The sequence below is a fragment of the Morone saxatilis genome, unplaced genomic scaffold (genome assembly GCF_004916995.1).
Source record: "Morone saxatilis isolate NCDOM2014 unplaced genomic scaffold, NCSU_SB_2.0 Contig20, whole genome shotgun sequence".
Lineage (NCBI taxonomy): Eukaryota > Metazoa > Chordata > Actinopteri > Moronidae > Morone > Morone saxatilis.
Window position 1 is genome coordinate 23,912,319 of NW_023339763.1, and position 21,312 is coordinate 23,933,630.

Consider the following 21,312-nt stretch of genomic DNA (forward strand, 5'->3'; position numbering starts at 1 on the left):
CTGGTCACCAGGACGAAAGTATCAGGAGATTGTTGCAACACGGACCTTGTCTTTTGCAACACAGGGAGTCACTTACGGGTGCACTGTTGCACATGCTAACTATACTAGCTGCTGCCACTAGCTAATTAGCAGTCCTATTAGCTGACTTTACCCAGACTAGGAGCTCGAAGGACAGGGGACCCAGTGGGGAAGGCTGCCAAGGAGCAGGGTGGACCAACAAAGGCCAGCTGATTTACTTCGGCTCTGAACAGATTCTGGGGATGAAGACACGGCGAGTTCAGGCAGCAACAGGAGAGGAATGATGGAAGAGGAGCGAGTTAATTTGTAAGTAACTGTTAATGTTATCCATCATCCATCATATCGATAAGTCTGACAGGATTTGTTTTGTTGGAAGTTGGAATTATTTATTCCGTGTTTTGAACAACAAGACTGTGTGATGTTACACTGTGTTAAAATAAATGAACTAAATATTCAGTCTCCTTACTAGTTGTTCTGACACATTCAGAATCATTACCGCTGTTTCTGTTAGCATATAAATAATTAAATGAATATCAGAATTGTGGCACAACTAGTCAACTATTGGCTTTATCTAAGAACTACTAGTCATCTAGGAAAATCTTTAGTCGGGGCCACCCTAGATGAATCACACTAATGAAAACCTATACCTATGAATATTATATTCCATTTCTGACAATAGATCCTCCTGATGTTACACACTGGACCTATAACTGACACGTGTGTGTGTGATGACTGCTTTATGTGACTCATCTTGTAGTGATGTATACAGATATCATTTGGTCTCTCTTGATCATAAACTTGAATTCAGCCTATTGGAACCCAAAGCTGCTGCTTATCCAATTCCATCCTGGTGGGCTTGGTGCCTACATGGCTTAGCGATTCATGTACGGCCTGCACCAACTCCACCACAGATTCTTCTGGGACCACCTTTGGGTGTCTCATCCCACTTCTCGTTTCCGACAAAGACGATTCTCCTGTGTTATACGTAGCAATCCACTTCATCATTTCCTTGCCAGCGTGCTCCCTCTTTTCCATGGGCCTTCTGATGTACCACATCTAGGTCCATTTTTAGCCGTAGCTCGGCTATCTTTTTCCACAAGTCTTGATGAGCCACCATCTTGCCCTTGGCCCCCTTGAATCCCAAATAGTGAGGTCTTCTTTAGGGGCCTGAGCATAATAGTAGCTGTCTGTTATTATTTTAGCTCTCTTCGTGGCACACTGGATCCTTCTTCATTGTCTTCTGGATCATCTATCTATCCTGTTCGGCTGGGCATCTGTGGTTCCACCTGTGCCTCCACCATTGCCACTTCTGTTGTCTTTGTCTTTTCGAGTCGTCTGCTCCTGAAAGCCTCCCTTTGCACTTAGGGTCAGGGAGGAGTTGCAGACTAGTTGGGCTACTCAGCGCCATTCTCTGGGCACAGCTTGGCTGTCCTCGTTGGTCGATCTGGGCTGCTCGGGCAGATGTCTCTCTCTCGGGTCGTCTCACGAACAGCGGCCAATTCCTCCGCTGTTGTTCTTCCTCAGGCCCGACGAGTACTTTTCGTCGAGCCTCACGTTGGGCGCCACGTGTTAGATCCCGAATTACCCCCGTATAGGTGGTACTGGACCAGCTCTCCGTTTAAAGTTGTTATATTTTATTGCAAGATTTAGCAAGGGCTAGCATACAGCGTTAATTGATTCAGATTGATAAAGATTAACTTCATATCTGATATTAAAAGGAATTGTTAAATTTCAAACCCTGGTGAAAAGGCCGTAGCTGACAGGTTGAATGTCCAGTTTGAAGAGAGAGAGGGAAGGGGTGTACGGCCAATACAGTCCTTCCTAGCCAACAAAAGAGTAATCCTTGGAAATCAATTGGAATCCTGAAGCCAGGTGAAAATGGTTAACCCCTGGTCCCAGGGTGTTGTCCGGTTTGTGCCGTGCAACTTGCCGTGCAACTTCCCCTTTTGCTCCTCACCAGATGTGTCTTGTTTGTGCTGTTCAACTTCCCCTTTCTCTCCGCACCAGGCATATCTGGACAGGTCTGGTTGCAATACGTGCCTTCTCACCACGTTACTCAGTATTTCAACATGATTTTCTCCTACGATACAAGCCTCTAACTTGTTACTCATTATCTTAACATGATTTGCCCTTTTGACCTTACTTACCATAGTTCTAACTTACTGTTATACATTCATACTCATTAATTATCAAATGATCAGTTATACTCATATAATCATATTTCTTTCTATTATTACATATTTCATTATACAATCATATAATCATGTTTCCTTTCATTGTTACTCGATGGAAAGTCCCTTGTTTTCCACTGTAGGGCCGGACGATGGAAAGCCCTTTGCTTACCACCATTCTGCTGGTTTTAGCGGATCAGGGATGTCAACTTTCTTGACACTATACAATGACCGCTACAGTGCAACCCTCTCATACTGAAAGATGAGAAATAATAGAGGGAAGGAGTTTATTATTCAGCGCATGTTTGTGCTCATTTCACTGACAACGCAGACTGACTTCAGTCACTCTTTAACAGTTAGGGTAAGTGATAAATAGTAAGAGAAAAACCCCAAAAAATTTACCAATTACAGCTTAATTAAATGTAAAAAAAAAAAAAAAAGCTTTCAGCTATATTACAACTCTATTAGAAAGGACTTAAGTGATGAAATTGTATAAGTATCCTATTGCTGATCAGAGGCTCTTTATTTTGATGCTGAAAACCCTTTTCTGGGACAGTAACGGTGAAGACAATAAGTGAAAACGTGGGACTGATGGATGGCAGTGCGGCTAGACGATGCAAGGTGAAAGAAAATGGAATTACTGAGAGAATCGTTAGCATCCCTCTGTGAAATCAAATTATCAGCTTTCCAATCTTGGCCCATGGCATATGAGGAATAAAATTAATGTATCCTTAAAAAGAGAGCTGCTCCAGCTCCTAACATGGACTGGGTATAAAAATCTTAGCTGACAGCAAAGCTTTGGGCACTGAGAGTTCCATTCACAACATCCATGAATGTAAAAATACAGATTCATACATTTGTCAAGCACACATTTCTACATGCAAACTAAATATCAAGTTAATTAACACCATCTGCCTGAATCCTGAATGCGTTCATCAGGCAGCTGCAGCAGAAGAGAAAGAAATAAATGTTAACATGATGTGACTCTAAGACCAGCGTGGTCTGTGCAGGTAGATAAGCGTCTCAGGAGGCTGTCGGCCCACCTCGGCCACTGTGGTGACATTCATTAATCGCAGTCTCGGGAGGCAGCGTGTCTCTTTTTAAGTCTATTTGAGTGGGCAGAGCCTTTGGGAAATTAACGTGCTCTTTATTTAGTCCAGTTAGAGTGTGTTTCATGTAAAGCAGTGCTGCCCTAGCATACATGACAACAAGATAAGTTTGACTGCTCAGAATTAAGTGTCATGTGATGGGAATAGGAATATAAATGCTCTTCCTTATGTGTATATATACAGTATGTCTGTGCACTTTACTGCTGTCCTTACATTCCATGGAGACGTTCAATAACCAGAACCAAGTGCGGCAAAGAAAAGCAGATGCTTCTGATAAAATTACAACCCAGAGGGCAGTCTAAGCCCCATCTACGTGCCTTTTCATATCTCCCTTTATTGTTATGCTTTTAAAGATTTTATTCTAAAAAATACCGTATTCCATTTTCATTATACCAGTGTTTTCCTACCTGGGGGTCAGGGCCTCCAATAGGGGTCATGAGGCCTTCTTCATATTAAGAGATGTAACAAAAATGTAAAAAACTTTAAAGCGCTGAACACAAGCTATATTCACAGAGCCTTCACTCTATGATTAACAGTCTCATCCTGCATTAGTAAAAGACACAGTTAAAACAACCAAAAGGCTAATAGAATAATGGTCAAGCATCAGGGAGAATTGTATAAAAAGTTCCTAAAATATCAGAAAAACTCTTCTGATGTAATATTATTCACAGGAAATAATCTGCTCAATATTCATACAAATCTGTAGTTTTACACAAACGTCCTTCAGTTACTGTGTTTTTTAAAACGTGTTATAACTTGTGTTGTTATATTTAAAAAATTAACATGGATGCTGTGTTAACAATACTGAATAATTGTGTATATAAACCAGCACCCTTTTAAATCATTTCCGTTTCTTTCTGTGCCTGCTTTGTGTTTCACACCTCAACACAGTAGGCGGCGGTTGTGCACCTTGACGCTGGTTGCCAGTGTTACATTTGAATGTGATTCATTTACCAAAAAAAGAGAAAAAACACACAATAAAAGTTAAAGATGAATTTGACTCATAGCACTATTTTACTTTTTCAAATTTTCTATAGATATGGTGATAATATCGTTTACCCTGATTTCTTTTGGCCATGATAATTGTTTAGTGAAAATCTGAGATTGTGACAGCCCTACGAATACAAATACTTTATTGTCTACAGGTTTCACCAAAAGACAGTCATAAAACTACAACTCAGAAAATACAAGTCTACACCACAACATCACATTAATGTACAGTGCAAAATGTGCAAAGAACAATATATAAAGTGTGTACCTATATGTATATACCTTACACTAAATGTCTGTGCCATATTGTATTCACATGAATTATTATTGATATCACATGTTGCACTATATTTCTCAAAGCACATTTCCAAAAGGCAATTTTTATGAAGTTTAAACAATAGAAATTTACGGTCACTGAGTGAAGACAGTTGTGGTGATGTGGTCTTTGTGATGTAAGCTTGGCTCGGTCAATCAGAGAGAACCACTACCTCATCTAGCTGTGGGTGCAATCAAACTACATCACCTTTTGGTATAAAAAAAATAATCTTCTCTTGACACTGTCTGCTTCTGTCGTAATCAACAAATTACAGATACAGCTGCATTTCTTCAAGTTTTGGTTGGAAAATGTAACTCTTTAATCTTGCTCACATCCTGGATTCTTTTTTTTAAACAATATTTAAATTGTATTTGTATTAGTATTGGCTTTATGTACAGCATGTGCCCATGCTACTGTAGTTTTGCTGCACTCTCTCTGCAGGAGGCTTTTAGCAACGGATCCACTGGGGAGTCAGAGCTCAAATCACACTGAGATAAACTGATAATTAGTTATTTATACATCATCTCTGCAAATCAGGCCACAGTGCCGAAACCAACGCAAACATAAAGGCAAATGGCAGCTGACTTTCTTTAATTTAAAATGTGATACCACCCTCAGTTTTGGCAGTTGTCAGAAAGGGGAATGGGGAGCTTGTTAGCACAGAGAGCAACAGGGGTGGCGAGTCCCACGTCTATAACATCATTTGTGCCAGAGGAACGCAATACATCCAAATTTCCCAGGGACTATAAAGGTAATACAAATTGGCTCAGCTAGCTGATGGAGGGTGGCCTACCAGCATCACATATGCTGCTGCTCATACTTGGGGCTTTTAAACTGGCTCTCATTTCACATTTTCTTAAAATGCGTTGTTAAATTTTGACACTCTCTTTTTTTTTGCTGTTTTGTAAACTCATCTGGAAACTAACTTCAGTAATCACAGTTTTGTATTTAAAAGCGTTAAATAAATACAGCCGACTTAAAGATCATTAAGGTTGAAACCCATATTGACAGACTGGAAAGGAGTCTACAGTGAATGTTGAAGGAAAGCTCATTAGAAGCTGTCCTGGGTGGGAGCTGGGAAAGAACCCAGTCTTGAACCCAGTAGCGTGATCACCCCTACTGGGTAGTCCGCTGCCCCACTTACAAAACTGGCTACAGCAGGTCTCAGGGGAACAATACAGGAAAAAAATAATAATAAATCTGTGACAGTAATTTATTTTTATCAAACTTTAAAATTCTTTACCCATTAGTGCTGCTGAAAATGCCTTTAGTCTCATAGCTTAAACAAATGTACTATTCCCTGCATTTAAAAGCCCTGCAAAAATGATCTGTGCTATTATTGACATCAATACCCCACGCTTTTAAAGACACAGTTCAGGCATTGCAATTACAAACTATTAAGGCTGTAAGAAAATATCGATATATGAATATCGCTAGGTTTTCTCTTGTTATATTGTATCAGTTCTAAAAAACACTATAGCAGTTTTTGTGTTTAATAAAAATGTCAACTTTGTTTTTATTTATTTTGAGTATTGTGGTGTGTTCTTTACACTATTTTACTAGTTTTCCTAAAATTATTAATATTATTATTAGTTTTTAATCGCAATACTTGCTTACAGTATGTCAATATATAAAACCTTAACCCCTGTATTGTGATATGTATTATATTGCCAGATTCTTACCAATACACAATACACAGCCCTACAGCTTACTCAACAACTGCAGTTGTTATCCATTATCCATCAGTGGTTAAGGGGTGGAAGAAAACTGTAAAAGTACACAGTTGCCCTATATCTCTGCATTATGTTCTTTTCTGTGAAGAAAGCCAAGTGAAACTGTAATTTTTCAAACTTTGAAGACTACGAACAGGCTCGTCCTGGATTAGAAATGTTGAAACAACAAAAGAGCAGACAGCAACAGAACCATGGCTGAGCATCAGGGAGAATAAAACACTCATTTTGTCAAAAAAGCAAGAGGATTGCATAATAAGTTCCTATAATATCAGGAAAAGTAATCTCTGATCAATATTCACAGGAAATAATCTGCTCAAAATTCATCCAAATCTCTGGTTTCACACAAACTTCCTTCAGTAAGTTGTTCTGTACTGTTATGCATTGAATATAATACGAAATATCCATAAAATATGTCACTTAGTCAGGGGTTATCTGTTTACTTGATAGAAAAGAGGTCCCCTAAGGAACAATGTAGAGAAACACATGGTCTACATCCCATCCATTTTTAAACAATAAAAGATCCTGACTTTATCAATGAAAATGTAATTTATTTTGAAGCCACTAACAACTGGAAAGTTACAAATTGAGCATCCATCCTCAGAACAGTACGCGCTTTAGATTCAAATGGGTTTTCAACCCGTGTGACTGTACAAGTGGGCACTCACCAACGAGATGAAAGCAAAGTACGCGGCCTCAGAATGTGTGAATCAATTTCAGACTGAAAAAGCCATTGCTGCTCAGCCTGCAGGATTAATGTACATCATGGCAAGTTCAGACTTGCCAGTACCATTGACCTGTGCAGGGCTGAACAGTGGAGTAATAATGGCATTGCATGGCAATTTTGAGAGGGATACGAGCAAAATTGCAATGTGTTTTCCATCTAATATACATGCTCTGTTTTGCAGGCTGGCTAACACATAGGAATATGCAACAGATAGAAAAAGGAATGAGCTTTGAGAGTGTAACATAGCAGAAACATGGGATTGTTACTGACATGCTTTCTGACTCCACAGCTTAAACATATATTCATCCAAATACAGCTTCTTTCTGCCACCTTTCTTCAAACAGGGTTGCAGGGTAGTTAAAGCTGTACATTGCTGTACAGCTTTGCATGTACATTGCATTCATAAAAGATTTATAAACTGAATCCTGTCAATCTGACACCAGTAATTATTATATCCATTGTTAGCATGGTGATGGACAGGCATCCAGAACCCAGATCAGCACATTATGGACCCCTGTCTGATTCACTTTGTCTTGCTGTCTCACTCACTCACTCCTCGCCTTACTTGTGACCTGCTGGGACCCGAAGGACCCCTGGGGATACCTGGACACCAGGTTATGTTATCAGCGCATATCAGTGCAAGGTTGCAGAAGAACTTCAAATGTCAAGGTTTTAGATATGACGTGTTGCTTTATCAAATAATGTCAGATAAGGTCTCATAACAGATTATTATTTGATCTTCGCAGCACAGCGAAAGTGTAGTGCAAGAGATTGTTAAACCGTTAGCCAAAGCTTACTGATATTAAGATTAAGTAGATATATATACTGATAGATACATGTCCTGTTGTTATACCACCTATACATGAAAACATCATGCATGTCAACTAGGGATGGGAAACGGGAACGATACTAAACCTAAACCCGTACCAGTTCCCGATTGGTCACTACAGAAATATTGATCAGCTCCTGGACAAACTGTTATTAGTATTTATTTAACATTACATAAACAGCTGACAGGGCAAAAAACATTTGAAAATGTTTTAATGAAAATACAGCTAAATGCAATAAACTGTTGAATCTTTTCATGTCATATCTTTATTTTGTTCTCCAAATGACGGCGAGTAGTATCAATAAGAGAGTCGATAAGTATTGGTATTGATAAGCAGTATCAGTATTGATATAATTATAACAACAGCCATACCCAATGTCAGCCTTTCAGATGTAAAGGTTGTTCAGGAAATCATATTTGATCAGATTTGATATCAGGAATTTGGTTCACTAGCATTGAAAGTGGAGGTGTAGTATTCATTTTAGGTAGTTAGGTATTAATTTAGTTAGGTATTAATTCACAAAGAATGCAGCATTTTGAATGATGGTATTTCATGATATGGTAAGATACAGGTGTCTGAAAAGCTGGTAGTGGTTGGTGCATCAATCCCTGAAGTATTAATACTACAAAGTATCAATACTAGCATCAATAGGATCAAAATAGGATAAAAAACTTTTTTTACACAGATTGTATGCTTATTGCGGTGACAGTTCTTTGACAGTTTTCCTAAAAGTAGAAAAAATCACAATATATCTATATGGTAAACCCTTTATCGTATCATACTGCCAGGTTCTTGCCCTAGTGATTAACAGAGAATATTAAAAAGAAATATGTCATGTTTGGCAAATTATTTGGTGGTAATGTATTTAGAAGTAAAATAGTAATTAATTATCAACTGATATCAGTGATCCTGGCCCTGGTATTACTTGGTATCAGATTTGTGCCACCCCATCACCATTCCTTCCTGGGTGGTAGCCTAGGCTGACCATAGCCTACGCACTGTTGTGGTATTTCTGCAGTTGACCGGACAGCTTTTACTCTGACCTCAAGTGAAAATACTGAAAATGACTGTCAGCAAGAAACAGCCAGGGAGAAAATGTCAATCACGGTGTCTAGACAGCCTCAAAAAGACTTCTTTCAAACTTATACCCACAGTCACATCCGTACAATGCCAATGCAACACTAACCATCAACAGTTAACACAGCTCCCATCATGCCCTGCACACACATCACACCTTGCCTACTCCGGGGTCACCAGACAAAATCCCTTCCTTTGGCCACTGCGATTATTGCTCATGTTACAGTGGACATTCCCGACAGCACTTGAAAGCAACATAAATCCTTCTGTGTCAGTTAAGCCTCTGAAGGCGCAGAGGAGGGGAAAGGTCACCGCAGACAATCTCCCATCTTGAGGAATTGCCAGTCAATCCATCCCTACCGCCCGCAGTGTTTACTCTATGTGTGCGTTTTCTGTCTCTTTACACCTGCGAGCATCTGCCGACCCCGTTTCTGCTCTCTCTCTCCTCCCTGAAACACACTTTTCCTCCCCTCCACCTTTAGTTCTGCACTGTCACACAACAATTAAAACCGCGAGTCTCTGCTCGTTAACAGCTGCTGGAGATTAGCAGAGTATCGTTTCTGGATGGAGTGTTTTCCAGAGACTAATCCTCTGAAATCCCCCCTTTTTTTTCTCCGACATGATAAAACAGACAACACTTCAGTCATGTTTCTGTTTCTCTGCTCGCTAAATACTTCAATTAGGAGGAGCAGCGCTCAACTTTGGGAATAGAACCGAGAGCGCAGCGGCGGCGCCTGGAGGAGGAGGAGGTGGAGGAGGAGGAAGGAGGAGGAAGAAAATGTGTTGACTCACCTGAGGAAGACTGTCTCTCCTTGTCGGACGGTGATGTTGTCCATCACTTTGTTGTCGGACTGAGAGTCCCCTTGGCTGCGGACCGGCAACCCTGCAGGCACAAGAAGCAAAATCCTCAGAGAGAGAAGAAGTGTGCATTTGGAAAAAGCGACAAAGTATCCCCGGACGGACATCGTCTTGAGCCTCAAGAAGTGTAGAAAATAAAAAAAATCCCACAGCCAGACAGAGTCGGTTTGCGTCCCCGTATAACGGTCCCTTGGAGATTATTTACCCCCAGTTCATTAGTCTTAATCCAGATCTTCTAGCCAGGTACAGCCGCGGTGCGCAGGGGGAGGAGGAGACACTCGACCCTATCTGGCTGCACTGTCAAATATCCACTGTTTATTGTTTGGGGGAAAAAAGGACACGAAAAAAATAATCCCTTCTCACAACGGAGGCTGCTAAGGTCGCTATTTCTCCACAAGTTTTTTTTTCACATATAAGTTTAAAAAAATCCTTCTAATAGGCTTTTGAACTATTCATCTGCAGCCTAAATGTGCCTCAGTACTGTAGGCGAACGACACAAAGACGCGAGAGTCATGTTCAAAATAAAAGAGAGCGATGGCAAGTTGGCGATTCGCACCGCCTGTCAGAGAGTAGTTTGTGTGTCGGGCTCTATATCAGCACCCTCCTTCCGCCTGCACACGTCACAGACGGACAGAGCGAAATGGATTCACGTTTGCCTCCAATATATAGGGAGAGAATAGCACTCATTGTAGGGAGTCTTTACAGTGCGTTTGCCTCTGGCGCCTCAACAGTGAGTTTATTGTTCCTAATAGCAATTTACATCTGTAATTTATACAAATTATATTCCATATTATACAATCCCCCATATGTTATTATACAGTATTTATCATAGAAATGTAAGTGAAACAATGCAAAACCCTCCAGAAAGTGGACTAGAAGCATCTGTAATAGGGCTGCAACTAACTCCATGTTACTGATTCAGTCTGAGGTCATTTGTTCTAGGGGTGGATCTAGAAAAATATTAATGGGGTGGCCAAGGATAGCAGGGTGATTTATGGATAAATATATACTGATTTAATAGCAAACAGTCGCATACATCCATATAATGAAGATATTTGAACTGGAACTAGAAACATTCCATTAATGTGGCACATTATCAAATCATTCAACAGAAATATCTAAAAGGTGGTATTTGAAATCACTACATTGTTGACAGTAATTAACTTGACTTAACTAACTCAAAATAACTTGTCATATTTGCTGAAATTATGGCTCCTCCTAGTGGTTCACTGCGCGAAACTAAACAAAAATAACCAGAGCTGAGAAATGTAGTTGACTGTTGAGTCTCATTCCCAGGGAACATTGACACTGGCAACAATCAACTATGTTCAAGCCATTAACCCAAAGTGTGTTTCTTGGTTCTGATTGGTTGTTTTCGTCCAGGCCCATGGATTCTTGCTAATACCATTAGGAGCACTAGGAGGAGCCAGAGGAACCAAATTTTTTCAGATTATCTGTCTCATGTACTACTGTCAGGATATACCAAAAAGTTATGTTTCTAAAAGTTACCTACTGCAGCTTTAATTATTTTTAAAATCAATTAAAATTAATGACAGCATTTGACACCAAGTGGGATGGCAGCTGGAGTGGCCAGGCAATTTGTCTAGATCCATCCCTGGTTTCACAAGATATTATAAATTAGTAAAAAACAAAATGATAATAATTTTCAAAAGCCAACGCTGACATATTCAAATTGCTTGTTTTCTCCAAGCAACAGTTCCAAACCACAAAAGATTTTGTCTTATCATCAACTGTGAAAACCAGCAAAAACTCCAGAACCAGAGAATTTCTGGCATTTTCTCTTAAAACATGATTTAACGGATAAATCAATTATAGAAATAATTGTTGATTAATTTTCCCTTGCCTGTGCTGGCTAGTAATCCCACATAGCTGCAAGGGTCTTCATAAATTCACATTCAAATTCACAGAAGTCCACACACCGCCCAGATTATGCTACCTATGTACCAGCATGCTGACCGCTGTGGTACATAGACAAAGGTCTACTGTTTCTCACGGAAAAAGGATACAAGTTGAATTTTTGTGAAATAAAGCTGAGTGCGATAGCATCTATTGTTTAGCCAATTGTTTAGCAGACCCCAAAGTTTTTTTGAGTTGATTTTTCTTTTTTCTTATTTGTTACATAATTAGAATAGATATATTATAAAATATCCATTTCATTATATGAAGTATACAGTATAAGTGCATATTTCAGTTTCAGGGTCCTGCTGTTGTTCATGCTCTAGGTGTAAGTGAATGTCTGCTGAGAAAAAGGCCTATCATGTGGATCCCTTACAAGCAGAGGAGTGGGACCATGTGACCAAACAATTTTCTTAAAGGCACAGAACAGTCTGTAGTTTATGTCCCGGACAATGAATATTTTAAATGTTCCTAGAATGTAGAATTAGTAATAAAGATGGATCACGCCAACAGTGCGTAAATGTATTCCTTAGACAAAAAATGAAATCATGTCTTTATTAGCTGCTGTAAGATGAGCAGTAATTAAATCAAAGCAGCCATTAAAGTCAGAGAGCTCTGTCAAGGAGCTACATGACCCGAGATGTATTGTTGTGGACAATGCGGCCATTAAATATCAGTGTTGTTAATTCATATCTCATTTATTTATTATTGAGCAATAAATCACTGTGAGAAAGAAAACAATGTTTGCAGGAATCAAACTTGTAGTCGAAATGCTCTTCCTTTGTCTCATTCACACATGCATATATTATGTTTCACAATTCACACTTTTCATTTCCAATTCCTATTAAGTTAATTTTTAGTCTGAAGCAATGCTGCTTGCCTGAGATGACTGTATGCACAAGCATTTGAAAACTGCTGAACATTTACAGATTGTTGTTCTGTTGGGATATACTGTATATATAGAAGTACATCAGGCTCTCTCAGTGCAATCAATGCTTGACTACTCTGATTTCATTTTAACAACCTCTGAGGACTACAGTTCACGTAGTACGCAACACCTGGTGGTATGAAAAGGGTTACAAACTTGTAAACAGGCCGAACCTTTTTTTTTTCTTGAAACAACTGGATTCTGACACTGTCCCATTTTTAGAATGCTCATGTCAAAGTGGTAGAGAGGGCCCAGAAAGACAACATTTTGGCATGAAACCAGGCAACACGAAGAGCAGAGGTTCATTCTCATGACCTCTGTGACCTGTTTTCATTGTACAATCACAAAATGTTCAACAACCCAAATCTCTCGCCTGCTCTCAGGCTTACACAACACAGCAACAGACCAGCTCTGATTTTCCACCTGGAGACTTACACCAACATAAACAACACACAGTGAGCAGGTGTAAGCTGTGCATCAAGATGATGCTGAGAAAAAGGAGAAAGAGACAAAATGGTTGTCATGGCAGCACTTTGGAATCACTTGGGAATCGCACAAGAGAAGGGAGGTTATGTGCTTAATTGTAAATTACTTCAGATTAGTAACCAATCTACATAGTGAATTGGGCAGGATGTGATGCCCAACATAAGGAAGAGGGAACTACTGCAGTGTAGGTTTGTAAGCATGCAGGTGAACTGAACAGACTAAGCTATGAGTCACAGTCTCTATAGGTTCTTTGTCTAATACTCATACAACAAAGTCACTGCACCAGTTTGCCAGCTTACAGCAGCAGCAATATTTGATACAGTCTGGCAACAACAGGGATGTCAACTGTCATGTAAATTGTAGGCTATAAGGTGTTTGTATGATCTGGCCTTTTTTTTTTTACATTTGTATAATTTATTAGTTAATTTGGGAAGTTGTTTTTAATCTGTAATCCCTGGGCATATGTCATAAAGTCACCCTTAAAACTGAACATAAGATTAAAATTATGAGGTTATTGAGATCATTTGCAAGCAGAGCAATAATAAAAAGAAAAGAGAATATTAATGTTCATAAAAAAATCATACAGCACCATCATACACCGTTATACTATTATTATTTATATGTTAGAAAGAAAGAAATATGGGCTAAATATAATAGGAAAGTCCTGCATTATTAGATGCAAGGTATGAAATACATTTTCACATTTCACTTTGGCAAACTAAAAGCAAAGCCACAATACAAGACTAGCATTCAAGTCCATAAGGACAGGATTGTGATAGGTGACAGGAGGGCAGGTTCACAGCACAGACAGACTGAGGGCAGCAGGTGTAATTGATTTTTGGTGCTGACAGAGCTGAGTGCTGATTAACCATTTCTTTAAATGAGCTCTAAATACACTGTATCTGTCCATCTCTGTAATAGATAGAGTTCCTTACTAGTGCGGCTTTAACTGAGAACACAGACTGACTGGAAGCACTTTTTCTCAGTGGAATAATCCTCTTGCTGCATCTCTTGTGTACTGCTATGCAGTTTATCTTACTTTGACAAACTTAACTTTGGAGAAGTCAAGCAATAATCTTGTACATGAGACACAAACATTTACATATTTGATCAAATATTCCCCACTCAGAAAGTTATAGTTTTTATTATTGTGCAATGATGAAATTGTACAAATGTTTGTATGTTTGTACAAAGAGTGGACTGGTAGTGATACAGGAAATGACCATACATTGCTTATGCATCTTAGCTGCCTCTGTTGACATGTAAAGTCAAATTAACCTGAAAATTGAAAGATTGAATCTGACCCACCTTTTTCATTTGAGCCTTGAAAGAAAACTTAGAATCAATCAGAACGCTCATGTATTTGCAGTATGATAAAACTTATAGCGTCTCCCTGGATATAAACACATCTGGTTCTACACTAGAACTGTGTCTTTGTGAAAAATATTAATACTGTTGTAGAAAGATTGTTGCATCTTCAGCATTGCTTTAACCATGTTATTAGATCAACCAGATGAGTGTGTCAGTTCATGATCACCTTGTGTCATAGTTACTGTATACATAAATTGTCTCATCTGCATACATTTGAATGTTGGTCAGGACATACAGATGGCAAATCTTTAATATATAATGTAAATAGCAATGGGCCCAGGATAGATCTTTCTGGGACACGTGTGAACAGATAGAAAGCAGCTTATTGATGATTCAGTACTCGGACTGAGAGATTTACAAGGTATGATTCTATTCATTGAAGTGCATCTGAAGAAAAAGGTACATAACTTAGACATGGGAATTCTTTAATAAACCATGCTAAATGCTTTTGTGAGGTCAAGAAACACAACTACGACAACAGCAACTTTATCCAATACCTTTTTTTGCAGTGAAAAAAACAATTGGCTACCAGTGGAATAATTGGCTCTGAAGCCTAATTGCATTAGGTGCAGGGAAAATGAGCTAGGATTCAGATGGCAGATGATACTCCAGTTACCAGTTTTTCTGCAACCTTTGACCTTATCATATAAGTAGTATAGTGATAGGCCTGTAATTATCTCCACTTTTAAATATTGGGACAACAGCTGACTTCCAAACACTGCCCCGAAAAAAATCACAAGGTTAGTAATTGTAGTAATAGGACTGGTTAGTTTTGTGCTAAGCTCTTTAAGCATAACTGCATCCATACCAAAAAAGCTCTGAATGGTTTTAGAGATCTGGTCGTCATCATATCAGCTTCTGCTATTCAGTTAGATAGTTTTCCTTCCTTCTACTTTAAGTTCAAGCAACTTCCCTTCTTTATTGTTAGTTTATTTTTGGCTTGGTTTCAGATCATCTTAGAAATACCTCTTGCCTCTTCTGTTATAGTCAAGATAACATTTTCTCATTCTTTAATCAGTTTTAAACTATCTGCATGTATTCAAGGGACAGTGTTTTTTTATCCTTGTTTTGGGAGAATGATTGATAGTCTTCATCAAGATCACTGACATATCATCACATTTCATCTGTTGACCAGCAATTTTCTCCAAAGTTCTCCTGTGTGCTTTCTTTTAGACAATTCTGTGACCAATGCATTACAGTTCATTGCAGTTCATCAAACTCTTCATAAATGATTCAGCTAGACTTCCCACTTTTTGAGATCGCACATTTAGCAGTTTCAGGCCCATTAACATTTTACATAATGTTTTGTCTGTTTAAATGACTGGTTTAACAGACATTAGAATTTACTTTTAATGGCATAAATCTTGCTACCTTGCTATCTTTCCTTTTTCATTACTCCATCTTTGTTTTTCATTGAACTGAGTGCTGTTTACCAGGCATCAAGTGTTTGCACTGCCGAAACCGAAAGTTATTAATCCACTGCCCATGGAATTAAAGCATTTGCAGACAAGCTGAATAGAGCAATCTTTCTGACACAGATTCTGTTTTGGAATCAATCTGCTCATCAGATATCAGCATTCTGACCGCTGAGTCACTACATCCAATATCAAAGTATGGCAGATGTGGGACCAAGACAGTACCGTAAATGTAAAGTCTTTGCACTGAAGTCCTAAACTTTGAATTTCTAGTCCTACACAAGTCATAATGTGCTTTTCACCAAATGTGTAATGCCATTTTAATAACCGAGTAATAATATATTAAAAAGTCAATATTATGCGTTTTTTCAGGTTCACTTTTATTTCTCATAGTGGACATGGCAAAAAGTCAAAAGGAGAAGTCAAAAGGCTGAAGTCGAACTGAAGTCACAAGTCATTAGTGGTAAAGTCCAAGTTAAGTTGCAAGTCTTTTTTGATTTTGTTAACTTAAAGTCAATGGCTGTAGGAGGAAACGTATACATCATAATCTTTTAAAAGGCTGCACTTTTTCTCACTCAAAATTGATAAAAACTACAGACTTTACAGCAAAGCTGTGGGTGGAGCACCTAATTTGAAACCTTTAAAACCAAAAGTGGCTTATTTTTTATCAGTATCACATGTAACAGCAAAGGGTGATGTTCCTATTTTATACCCATATTCATGATACTTATAATGTAATAAAAAGTGGAAGAGGCTAATAATCACTAACATTTATGCTTGCTTGGTTAAGCCTAATTACTGTAGGTTTTCTGTCTGTCAGCAGCCCCACAGCAGTCACTGGACATATGACAACCAGGCAAAAAAAAAATAAAAAAAAATAAAGCATGCAATTATTCAGCTCTGTGCTCACAACTGCTAGTACTTTTATTCATTTAATCCCGGCATTCACCAGTGGTTTTCAATACCTATTATTTCTGCCTCTCAGCACTTTTACCCTTAGTTTCTCACACTGTGGAGTGCAGGTAATGAAGTCATAAAAGGTGAATCACAACAGCTGCAACTGAAAACATAGTGGTAAATACTCATCTTGGTTTTTTTATGATATGTTGTGTTTTTCATTAATAAATCTGAAATAATTTATGTCCATGTTTCCTAATCTTGGAGTCAAGATATTTACATGGTGGGAATGATTATTTTTAATTAGTTCGACTCTCAAGGTGCAAGTTGTTTCAGTCTGTGCCTGTAAGGCCTCAAGAAGCTCTGCCTGGCCAATAGATGTCAAAATCCGTATACATCTTATAACAATCTGCATTCATTACTGGATGCAATTTGAGGTCTTTTTGACTTCAAAGCACATCAACCACTTTTCTCCATCTGCAACAACATAATTTGGTATAACACTTATGTGTTCTCTCAAGTGTGAGGAGGTGTAAACATGTCATGTTTAGTTTGCAGCATTATTATATGGATAATATGGATACTATATTCAATCAATTTCCTCCCGGCCAGCTCTTAGCATTATGTTATGAGGCTAGAGGAAGTGGGTGTGCTTCAGGCTTGACAGCATTGAAGCTATTTTATAGTCCATATCTTGAAAGGGAGAGAATGAGATGTCACCATCCAGAACAACGAGCCTCCAGGCAGCACATTCAGAAGCTATACAGTCACGTCACTTGGCTTTGCCTGGAGCGCTGCAGCTCATAACCGAGCTTCCACCTCCACATAGACTATAAATGCCACTGCTCTGCATCCCTTTCCATCTCACCTGAATGAAGTTGTCAAGTGAATGAATGAGCGAGGTAAAGCCTCCTGTGGTGACATCTAATGTTCTCCATCTCAAACACCTGTTTAGTCAATCATTCACTATCACCATTTGGCTCCACGCATGCTAAGTCAGTAAATTAGGGATGCCATGTCACCTGAACACATCAATTCAACACGGTATTGTATGTAATTTTTACATTTTGGTGGGTGTAAACTAAAAACAATTAAAAAAGCTTTTCAAAGTACAACTGCAAAAGTATTTTTTACAGCACAATCTGCAGCACTAAAACATATTTTTATGGTACAATGTATCAAATCACCATTCGAAATATGAAAGGTTTTGTCAATAAACTTGCAGAGAATGATCACCAACTCGGCTGTTCCCCTCAGCTCTTAAGAGCGTTTTAGCCTCTTTCAGCTCAGTGTTTCGGTTTTAAGGATCACAGCCTCTGCTCTTATCAACCCCAGCTCCAGTATGAAGATATTTTCAGTAAAAATAAATGAAATAAAACAACTGCTTCCTGCTCAGCACCAGACTGTAGACAGACAGGCTTAGCAGCTACCTGGTGAACATAGTGGAGCACTTAGCAACTAAAGAGCCAGATATATCCCTCGGGAGTTGATGGAGACCAAAACAGAGCTAAATACTTAATATTAGCCAGAAACATGACTTCAAATGAATGCTAATGTTGCTCTGTCAGTTGGATGTGTAAATAGATTTGCTTGTGCCTTCTCCTAATGACTTTATATGATTAGACGTTATATTGTTATGTTAAGTGTGAACCTATTGTGACTTCACCCATTGGTTAATGGAGTACTGTCTTGAACCCTCGAGTTGGATATTATGGCCGTCGCTGTGTTGGCTGCGCTTGGTTTTGACCATAGCAAAATAGTGGCTTGCCTGGTCACACACAATCTTTGTTTGTTTGTATTACTTTATTAATCCACAACGGGGAAATTCCCTTGTCACAGCAGCATTTACGTGAAATAAATAAATACAGATATAAAAAACCTAAGGTAAAATGGTGTTAGTTTGAAAAACAGAAACTACAACATTGATCAGGTGTTGTAGAGTCTGACAGCAGCAGGGGTGAAAGACCTGCGGAACCTCTCCTTCTTACACCGAGGGTGTAACAGTCTGCTGCTGAAGGAGCTACTCAGGGACCCCAACAGTGTCATGTAGGGGGTGGAAGTGTTGTCCATGATGGATGTCAGCTTCACTAACATCTCTCCTCTCACCCACTTCCTCTATGGATTCCAGAGGACAGTCCAGGACAGAGCTCGCTCTCTGATCTGTTTATTGAGTCTCTTCCTGTCCCTGTCCGTTACTACCCCCTCTCCAGCAGACCACAGCATAGAAGATGCCACAGCCACCACAGAGTCATAAAAAGTCCTGAGGAGAGCCCTGCTTACTCAGGAAGGACCTCAGTCTCCTCAGCAGGTGGAGGCGAATCTGGCCCTTCTTGTAGAGAGCAGCATGGGTGTTGTCAGTCCAGTCCAGTTTTTCTTGTATTCCAGATAAACAGTACACTAAAATATGTTTCTGAAAACATTTGAGGAGAGAAATAGTCAACACAGTAACAGAATGTTGATTCATATTTGATCAGCACTGCCTAGTTTGACAGTTTGAGTCTGAGTTTGGAGGTTGAGCTGGGCGGACTCACTGAGAATGACCCGTCAGTCACAAGGTAGCCCCACCCTAAAGCATACGCTGCTTCATCGTCTATTTTACTTTAAATGTGACCATCATTTCATACATTAACATCATCAACACCGTATGTAACAAAACCAGAGATTGAGACCATAAACTCATTAGGAAGCTTTTGGAATTGGGGCAATTTCTCCAGAAGACTCATTACTATCAAACTTATTTGTTGCATTTTTTGCTGTCCCCTGCCGACCACATTGACGTCACTTCAGAAACACATCATCCTCAGTTATTTGGGTTTTAAAGATGATAATAAATAAATAGAGACGCTGTGAAAAGTGTGTCTATGGTAGCTGTGCACAAAAGTAATGAAGCTCTAATTGTGAGGTAAACAAGACCACAAGGAGAGAAAGACAACAAGAGTGAAAACAAGCCCCCCCCCCATTTACTTGATGTGCTGATGTCATACTAAACTAATTGTAATCACGCAGGCCTAATTGGGCGGTTTGAATCAGAGGACCATGGGGGAAAAGCTGGGAGAAGGCAGTAAGTGACACTACTGCTTCAAATACTGTCAACATGTCATTGAGCAAAGTGCTTAACCTCCTTCGACTCCACTGGAGCAGACTGGACAGCTTCCTGGCATAACCCAGTGTGAAGCAGTGCGTCACTGTAAAATCACATTTACTCAGCTCTCTACCTCGAGGTGAGCTGACATTCTTTTGGTGAGGCAGAATTCGGGTCTTTAAAAAACACAAGATTCCCAATGCGCCTGAAGGCAACAAAGGACCTATTATCTGTTGCAAATTGGAATGAGCGAAAAAAGACAGACAGACGGATGTCGTTGATGTTCGGTATGTCATGATGTCACTGCTCATCAGCTCTCTATAGGACTGACTGGCTAATCAGCATAATCAGTTTAATGACCACCATTAGGCAATCCTCCACACATGTCAATCAAACTGTGATGGTAAATAAAAGAGGATACTACAGTGTACTTTCAGCGTGGGACAAGTGATGGGTTCAGTGTGATGCTACACAGTAATCAAACTTATTAGAGCAGATCGTGAGAATCGCCACTTTTCAGAATTTAGCTGTGCAGTATGCATAGGTGCTGATATTTCAAGAATGCAATCAAATCAGCAAACATGGTTGACAAACAATGGCAGTAAGAAAGACAGAGACTCTAACATTTAATGTAAATTCATGGATATGAAGATATTTATTCTAAAATAAGATATGCACCATTAAAAGACAGTACCATTCATGTTGGAGCTGGTGTTTATATACATTTCAGACTGCAAAGTCATTCAGGATGTATGGATTTTGAATGTTTGATGGGAAGGGGACCTGAGGCAGATGGTTTAAATCTTTAGACCAGCTGTGGGTTAAGAGTGTAGCTGAATTTCAACTGATTGATTGATTTTATTTGATGATTAAAATGCACCATAACTCTGCACTGCAGTGGTCATCATCAGAGCTAGAAACAAGCCAAATTTGCATAGTGCTGCTCAAACATACAGACAACACAATAACCTGATGTGCAGACATCTGAAGCTAAAAATGCTGCTTAGCTCTTTCTTGCGAAAGCCTGAAACAAAACAAGCTGTTGGTGGGGCAATTCATTTTTGACCTTGGGAATAGCTTATTCAAACAATCCTAGGTCAAGATGCTTTCAAAAGCAACTTCATCAACTGGTGGAATTTGTTCAGTTGTTGTGGAAAAGGCTCAGTTGTCATCACAGTCATTCAAAGATAGCCTTTTGGGTAGGATGTGAAGAAGGACATTATTGATCCGCCTTCATCTGTCCATTAACTCACAGTCAATAATTTTGACCCTTTACCAATAAATGGTGTCATGTTGTTGTTGTTGGTTTGGTGTTCACAGCTGAGCCTTCTTCATGACAGCTGCATAACCCCCATCTCCACCAAACTTAAAAAAAAAAAAAAAAGCTAAA

The 21,312-nt window shown here is 39.2% G+C and overlaps 1 protein-coding gene across 2 annotated transcripts in view; it reads right to left on the minus strand.

Moving 5' to 3' along the window:
* Nucleotides 1-21,312, minus strand: part of ntm (neurotrimin) — a 430,254-nt gene that overhangs the window by 113,928 nt on the left and 295,014 nt on the right. Inside the window, exon 2 of one of the 2 annotated variants that reach the window (XM_035666619.1) lies at nt 9,761-9,851. In XM_035666619.1, the coding sequence (XP_035522512.1) occupies nt 9,761-9,851 (91 nt within the window). Of the gene's footprint in view, nt 1-9,760; nt 10,371-21,312 lie in introns of those variants that run through there. The other variant, XM_035666618.1, reaches the window with a different exon arrangement.